At 46.9% G+C, this 7,694-nt stretch overlaps 1 protein-coding gene across 1 annotated transcript; it reads left to right on the top strand.

Annotated features, from left to right (window-relative positions):
• The first annotated feature begins 861 nt into the window (after positions 1 to 861).
• CLDN16 (claudin 16) lies at positions 862 to 7,694 on the top strand. Its single transcript, XM_054639641.2, has 5 exons — positions 862 to 978; positions 5,502 to 5,604; positions 5,850 to 6,014; positions 7,048 to 7,239; positions 7,555 to 7,694. The coding sequence occupies exons 1-5, from the start codon at positions 865 to 867 to the stop codon at positions 7,692 to 7,694; spliced, it is 714 nt and encodes a 237-aa protein (XP_054495616.2). The 5' UTR covers positions 862 to 864.

Here is a 7,694-nt window from a genome sequence, read left to right as displayed (position 1 = left end):
CTCACCTGCAGAGCCTGGCAGGAAAACAGAAGTTTGCAGTCAGAGTAAGCAAACAGGGAAATTCCAACCAACTGAAATCCTCCAGACTTGCACTAGTCTAAAAACTTCAAGATTTCCACATGGGAATTGCACTCATGCCATGAACAAATTGAGGTCTAGGGCATGAGAGCTATCAAGGTTTGACTTAAGTTCAAAATGTAGAGTTCTGGGAGGGGGGTGGATGTTGGCTCTGAAGGCCCATGACTGCTGCCTTTTCCTTTTCCTCCCTGGTGACATTTCTGCATTGAACTAGATCATCACTTCACCAGAGACCAACAGGGTAACAACCAGGGGGCCTGGGATCTACACCAAGACACTTAATAATTGCTCCCTGATAAAGCATAAACCATTGAACAGGAATAAATGTGTGTGTGCACATGAGAGCTCCTCTCTGTGTCCCTCAGCAAGGCTCAAGACTTCTGTCCTGGAGAACAAGTTTTGATTCTTTTTTCTAATGCCTATTTGACAAAGCCTGCCATGATGGCTGCCTCCCCTGGCAGCCCAGGGCTGCAGTTACCTGCAGTTACCTGTCCCTTCTGCACAGCCCCATTTCTCTTCAGTCAGGCATGACAGGAGCTGCAGCGGGGCAGGGTGGATTGGCTGCAGCAGCTCCCGTGGGCACTCTCACCCTCCTCCTGACCCCTGGCAGTGAGCACTGCCCTGCAGCCATCACACCAGATGGCATCTGCACAAGAGAGGAGGTCCTGCTCTTCATGGTCACTGCTGGGCATCTGGCACACTGACACTCTGTCTCTGCCCTGGCTTTAGGAACAAGGCTGGGCACTGTTGTTCACACTTCCCTGGATGTGCTGAGCACCTGCTGGCATGAAGTTTTTCCTCCAATATGTGGGCTTCTTTTGTGCTTTTTTCTCTGCTGCGTTTTTGATAATATCTACCTGGACAGACTGCTGGATGGTGAATGCTGATGACTCCCTGGAGGTAAGACTGGGGTGAGGAGAGCCTGATCACCAAAACCAATGTGTGCTAGAGAGAGTTTGTTCCTGGTGTCATTGCTCCGCTCCACTCTCATGTTCTTTCTCCCTGTTGTGCTGGATGAAAGTGGATGAGAATGAAAATAATTACTGTGGCAAGAGCAGGAGAAAAGTGGTATTTTGTGAAATTCTCTTTGCCAGACTTCTTTATCCAGACTGTGCTCTTATTTAGTAAGTTCAGGAAAGATCTACAGGCTCTAGTTTTACATGAGAAGAGTTATCCCGTACCTCCAGCCTGCATGGATATTTTGAAGATGTTTCTAATTCTGTAGTTCAGACTTCTTGATGGAGACATCCAGCATGTACAACTGTGCTCTTCAAGTCTTCTTCTGACCAGCCATTGAGCTACAGGGCTACCAGAAATTTAAGGGGAGCATGGGGACTCAAGATCTCCTGAAACTCATGTGAACAGTAGCACTCTCTTATTAGAGAAAGCTATTGGCAAAAGGTAATTGCAAACAAGGGAGCAGATTGCTGCTTACAGGCAAGGTGTGCCCCAAAGACTCCAGGTCCAAAATTACCACTGTTTCTCCAGCATTTAGTACTGTGAATATTGTAATTTTCTTCCCAGCGCAGCCATTCATTTCTGTACATTTAAGCTGCAGGTCCACAGTGCAGGAATCTGCTCTCTGGCAAACTGGATCGTTTAGGCAGTGAAGATGAAACACCTTCCAGGACAGAAAGTTTGGCTGCATTTATCAGGAGGAAACTTTCTATCTGCTATCCAGCATATGAAACCATGAGCTCCTCTGCACTCAGTGGTTGCAATGCAGCATTTAGCTGCAGCACGTGGAGGGGTGAATTATCCAAGGAAAGAAGGATAAAACTAATTACAAGAAAAACTTTTTTTTTCCTCTATGCTACAAGAAATCCTGACACTCCGACTATCAGAAACCCTAAAAGGTGGATATAGATGATGATCCAATGCAGTGCAGTTCCTGATGGTCAGCATGTCTGCTCAGTGAGCCTCTTTTCAGGACAAATAGAGTCACTCAGTGATGCTGGGTAGGATGTGACTCTTCATTTGGGAGATATTTCAGATTCCTTTCAGAAAGTACTCAGATGAAGGTATCAGTATACTCAGAAGAGCTAAGGGAGTCCAGTTGTGGGGAAAACCAGATGAGAGAAGCCCAGCTGCTGAGTGAGTCCAGTAAAGAGCTGGTCTGTTACCCTGAGGCTGTGTAACCTTGTCTTCCTGGGCAAAGGCACCTGCGATGGGCTGTCCGAAGTGCTCCATTAACACCCAGTTTGGTCATTAGCAACCACTATTCTCACATTCCGGCTCTGAGTGTGAATACTAAATAATGGAGCAAAACGCCCCCAGCCTTAATACCTGACCACTGATCTTAATGACCCTAATGACTCACTGCCTCTCTAAATAGGGAATGTCCACGGCCAGAAAGGCTAGAGTCCGCAGTGACTCCCGTTTTTAGCTGGAAAAAGGGTAAGTTAGGCAACTTTGGCTCCAGAAGAAGGGAACTCCATCCTTCAACAGCTGCTGGGTGGTGGCTGGTTGCTTGGCTTTGACCCTGGCCCCCTGCAGCTGGGGAGGATGGAACCCTCACTGTGGTCCCAGTGGAGAGGAGCATCCCAGGAAGAAGAGGCTGCAGGGGCCCTGACTCAGCTTTCACAGCCCCTCACCTCCCTTGAGAAACCACAGGTTACAGAAAGTTATTCAAGTTAGTGACTGCCTGTGAAGCATCAAGACAGGGCTGGGTCAATTTTTGCAGTAGTTTGTAGTGGAAAAAGCCCATAATCTGCTTCTCAACGAGTGCTGTATTGTGTAGACCGTCCCTCCCTGTTGCAGGTGGATTATAAATACCGCCACTGCTGTTAAATGCTGCCTGTTTTACACTCAAGCTGGGCTTGTAATCATTGTCTGCTGGCACCTTCTCAGAGTGCGGTAAAACACTGTGACTAACATCGCTTACGTGTTTGTCTTCTCCGCTTTCCCCAGAAGGAGAAGCGTGCGCTTGTTCTGTAATTTTCCTTTTTTTCTGTATGAGAATTATTTTAATATTAATTATACATTATGAATAGGATATAATTATATGTATTACAGTCATTATGCAGTTCATGTTTTACATGCATACTTGTGTTAGGGAAAGCAGGTCGTGTTTTGTAATCCGAGGGGGATGAGGAGCATGGCTGTGATTTTGGCTGCTCTGGGAGTCCTCAGCTGGGCCCAGGGAAGCTGGAGCACGTCTGCTGTAGGGGGAGAGAGGTGATGGGGAATTAGTGCTACCAACATGGTGCAAGAATCCAGCCATGGGATGGGGAAATCCATGTCCTCACATGATGCCCCATGCCCTGACCCCTGTCCGCTTTACAGCAGCAAGTTCCTGTGTGCCTGAAGATCTGTGCTGTCAGCACAAGGGAAGATGCTCAAAGGTGGCTTGGGAGCAGATTAACAACCAGAAGGATCAACCGTGAACAAAGCAGAGGGGAGCAAGTGTTGGCCCTTGGCAGCAGAAAGCAGAATAGCTCAGCAGCAGCTCAGGGCAGCCACAGGTCCCCACACTGACACCTGTTCCTATCCCTCCTGCACCAGGCAATGGGACAATTATCCCTGGCTGCACACAGGCTGTGTGGAGATGGGCTGGCTCCTGCTTTGCCCATGCTGGCTGTAGCAGGAGTAGTGACAACTGAAACATCCCAAGAAACAAAAAACATTAAACAAGTTTTTGTTAGTCTGGGAAGGGGGTTATTTCACAAGCTAGACCATAACTGTTGTGCTTAAGACCTCTGTTTTGCTTGGAGGGTGACAAAACCTGGAATCCTGTTAGTCTCCTTATAAATAATTTAGATGTAGATGCTGCTTGTAAGATTTAAAAAACAGTAATAATATCAGCAAGTGAGGAAGTAAGTGACATGATTAGCTGAATGCAGAGTAGTATAAATAAGCCTATGGTGGTTTGGGAGGAAAGAGAAATTATATAAACACAAGTGGAACAAAATGTAATTTAATAAAAATATGCTAATTTCAAGCACAGCCTGAACAGTGGTGAGTTCAGACAGAAGAGGACCTGCAACTGCATTAAGAGGGCCACAATAAAAATACATTGAATGTAAACATGGCAAATTGTTTTACAAGACTTTGTTTTCTTGAAAAGCACAGAATCAATGAAATTAGATTTTCCATCACTGCTTCTCATTTTTCATCATATTTTTCATTAAATATGCCCTGAGATTCTCAGAAACGTTAAGCACTTCTCATCTTCATGAAACAAAACATGTAGATTATTTCCATTCAAATATAAATAGCATTTCTTCTGCCAGTCTGAAGTAGCGAGTCATTTTTCCTCCCCTTTGATCCAGACAGCAGTATCAGAGAGGAGGTGCACGGCTTGGCTCAGACATTGTGTTGTGGAGAAAATATTACAGTTGGCTACAGACCTCAGTACATCCTGAATAAGACTTTATTATGTGTCCGAGATATGTTATTATCTGCTTTGTGATTTACACGGTGTAAGAAAAATGAATTTATTGCATCATCCGAGCAAGCCTGGTCCCCTTCCCCTGCGTGAAGCTCATTTGCTGGAAGAGTTTCTCTTTCCATTAACTGCAGTGGGTGTCGCTGGCAGAAGTGGGCGGGCTGGAGTCCAAAGCTGCACCGACATTAACTCTGCTCCTCCTATGAGCAATTCCAGGAATATTTTAAAGGTGCTTGTTGCCATATTTGCATTGGTAATGGAAACGCCTCCCGTATTAAAGTGATTTATGGAAGGCTGGGCTGGGAATGGTATCTACGGCTGGAGGACAGGCGATTAACCACGATGCTGCTGCCTGGCCTGCCCCAGTCCGCATGTCTCAGTGATGACTGTGGCTTGGGCACGCGTGGTCCCACGGCTGGCAGCACAGAGGGAGCCCCAGGGCCGGGATCAGCACCCCCAGGGCCGGGATCAGCACTGGCTGCCTCTGGTTTTCCAGCCAGTGTTCACAGCTGAGTCACCTGGGGGCCGCCCTCCCCGGCTGTCTGCAGAGGGGCTCACATCCAGACTCCTCTGCACTCCTCTCCCACTCTCTGAGCTGCTCCTTAGCCATCAGGAGGATGGTGTAAGGAAGGGGAGCACAGGCAGCAAGATCTCGGGTTGTCTGGTCCACAGCCCTGCCCAGCTCAGCCTAGACAAGAGTTTGGCAATGAGTGAGCAAATCTGCTCTTAGATCTTTCTGGTCAGCCACCCCCCAGCTCCTCCCAGAAATTTCCTTAAAAATTTTTATCCTTACTAGTAGGCAAGTGTTTTTTTCCTAATGTCTAGTCTGAATTTTTGCTCTAATGTAAAAACATTAGTAGGGACATAGAAAACATTGTCCGTTTCCTCCATAATTCTGCTTTTTCTCTTCAAGCTAAACACTCTGGTTTACCATCATTGTAACTGGACCAGGATTTCTGTTGAAGGGCTAAGACAACCACCTGCTGCATTGGTGGATATTTTAACCTGTGGTCTTTTTTGTCCTCTCAATCCGCAGGTGAGTACAAAATGCCGTGGCCTGTGGTGGGAATGTGTCACAAACGTTTTTGATGGGATCCAAACTTGTGATGAGTACGACTCCATCTACGCCGAGCATTCTGGTATGTGAGAGTCAGAGATGTTTCTGGAAGTGGTGGTGGGGACACTTGAGTGTAGACTAAGAGTATCTGTTCCACTCAGTGACAGATAATTAGAGGCATGTTCCTTTTCTCAGTCAGGTATTACTCCCAGGGGAAGATGAAAAAAGCTGAACACCAGAAAAAAAATGTTCCTGCGGGATCCGACCCCTTTACCTGCCCACATTTCCATTCCTCATGCACTAAAATGATCTGCTTTTGTTCTGCAGTAAAACTGGTGCTGACCCGAGCCATGATGATAACAGCAGACCTCCTGTCAGGATTTGGATTTCTCTTCCTGGTCCTGGGACTGGACTGTGTGAAATTCCTTCCTGATGAGCCGCTCATCAAGCTGCGCATCTGCCTGGTGGCTGGGGTTATGTTGCTCCTTGCAGGTATTTCCCCACTGTGTTCCCATTCTGTAGGACACCCTTTAGCAAAGTGGGGAAGCATTAAAAGCCTTCTTTTATTTTGGCTGGTGATTTTCCGTAGGGGGAAATTTGATTAAATATATAAATTATTTGATTTATTTGTGTAATGCAGCTGCTTCTGTTCACCACCTGCCTCAAACACCATGTAGTTGAGTTTATCTGCTTTCAGTTCATGTTTTGACCAGGTGAGTTTGCTTTGAGTTGACTGCCATTTATTGCTGTTTGACTGTGGAGCAGTTGAGGTTGTTGATACAGTAAAGAGACCTTGCTGTAGGTCTCTAAACCAATTGCTGAAAGACTAGAAAATCCTGGCATCCTGGTTTGGTTCCTGGCTCTGCCACAGATTGTGTGACCTTGGGCAAGTCACTTAGCCCAAAATCTCTGCAGCTGATCTCTAATAAAAGGATAATAATATGTCTGTCCCTTCTAGGTGATAAATACCCAACTGGCTGAGGTGCTTTGCTGTTACAGCCAGTGGGAGAATTTTAAACACAAAAATAACTAGGTACCAAATAATATAATTTGACTTTATGCCATATCAAGCAGCTACCTCTTCTTCAGTCTAAGCAGATTTAATAACTCACCCCAGCCACTGGGAGCACATGTAAAACACATCGAGAGGCGCTTTTAAGCATCTTCCAATTCATTTCTCAAAGTTTGTCTAAAAAGCATCATCAAACTTTTGAAAATCAAAACAGATCAGAAAATTGAATTCTGGAGAGACAACTTTACAAGCAGCTGAGATGGGAGGAGCTCCCTGTCTTTTGCTGCAGAAACCTGAGTGCTGCCAGTGTGTTGGAAGTGTGTGTGAGTGCCAAGCCAAGAGGTGCAGCCTCTGCCTGGCAGCACAGGATATCAGCAGGAGCCAGGGTGAATCCACCGAGGACAGAGCATGGACAGGGGCCAAAACCTGCTGTCCCAGCAAGGTCTTCCCACCCTGCAGCTACAGCTTTAGATCTGATTCCCCCATGGTTGTGAGTGTGGCCCCTCTCTGCAGGTCTCCCTGGCATCACGGGCTCTGTGTGGTACGCCGTGGATGTCTACGTGGAGCGCTCCTCTCTGCTCTTCCACAACATCTTCCTGGGCATCCAGTACAAGTTTGGTTGGTCCTGCTGGCTTGGCATGGCGGGGTCACTTGGCTGCTTCTTGTCTGGGTCCCTGCTCACCTGCTGCATGTATCTCTTCAGAGGTGAGGAAGCACGGCTGAGGCACAGCTCAGGGACAGAGCCATTGCTCAGGGTGTGCTACAGGGTGGGGAAAGTCCTTTGGCATGGTGGCTCATCTCCAGTGGCGATATTTTCAGCTGTAAAAGGGGAATAGTCTTAGGCAGCTCTAGAAAGCACATCAAGGTCTTCATGTGGGAGCTGAGGTGTAAGGATGCCATAAAGTGGGTTGTTACTATGTCACATCTTGGAGTGCTGCTTTCCCTGAATAATGAAACTTTGCAGCTGAAAGTCACCAAGCACTCATCAGCCGTTCCTATTTCTCTCCCTGTGCCTCACAGAGACCAGTTCTGGAAGATTCCATTCTGCCTACTCCTTGAGGAAAGGCTATTCCTCAGCTGCCACTGTCGTAACAAACGTGCATTTGCCATCCTCGCAGACAGCCACCTCCAAAATGTATGCAGTGGACACAAGGGTGTGA

Source organism: Agelaius phoeniceus, chromosome 10, assembly GCF_051311805.1.
Source record: "Agelaius phoeniceus isolate bAgePho1 chromosome 10, bAgePho1.hap1, whole genome shotgun sequence".
Classification (NCBI taxonomy): domain Eukaryota; kingdom Metazoa; phylum Chordata; class Aves; order Passeriformes; family Icteridae; genus Agelaius; species Agelaius phoeniceus.
Note: the sequence above shows the minus strand (reverse complement) of the source record. Positions and strands in the feature narration are given on the sequence as shown.

What these genes read in the sequence shown, in the direction of transcription:
- CLDN16 (XM_054639641.2), top strand. Translation starts at nt 865, where the DNA reads ATGAAGTTTTTCCTCCAATATGTGGGCTTCTTTTGTGCTTTTTTCTCT. An exon ending in CATCTACGCCGAGCATTCTG is followed by an intron (nt 5,605 to 5,849) that starts GTATGTGAGAGT and finishes TTTGTTCTGCAG; the next exon opens with TAAAACTGGTGCTGACCCGA. An exon ending in CTGCATGTATCTCTTCAGAG is followed by an intron (nt 7,240 to 7,554) that starts GTGAGGAAGCAC and finishes TGTGCCTCACAG; the next exon opens with AGACCAGTTCTGGAAGATTC.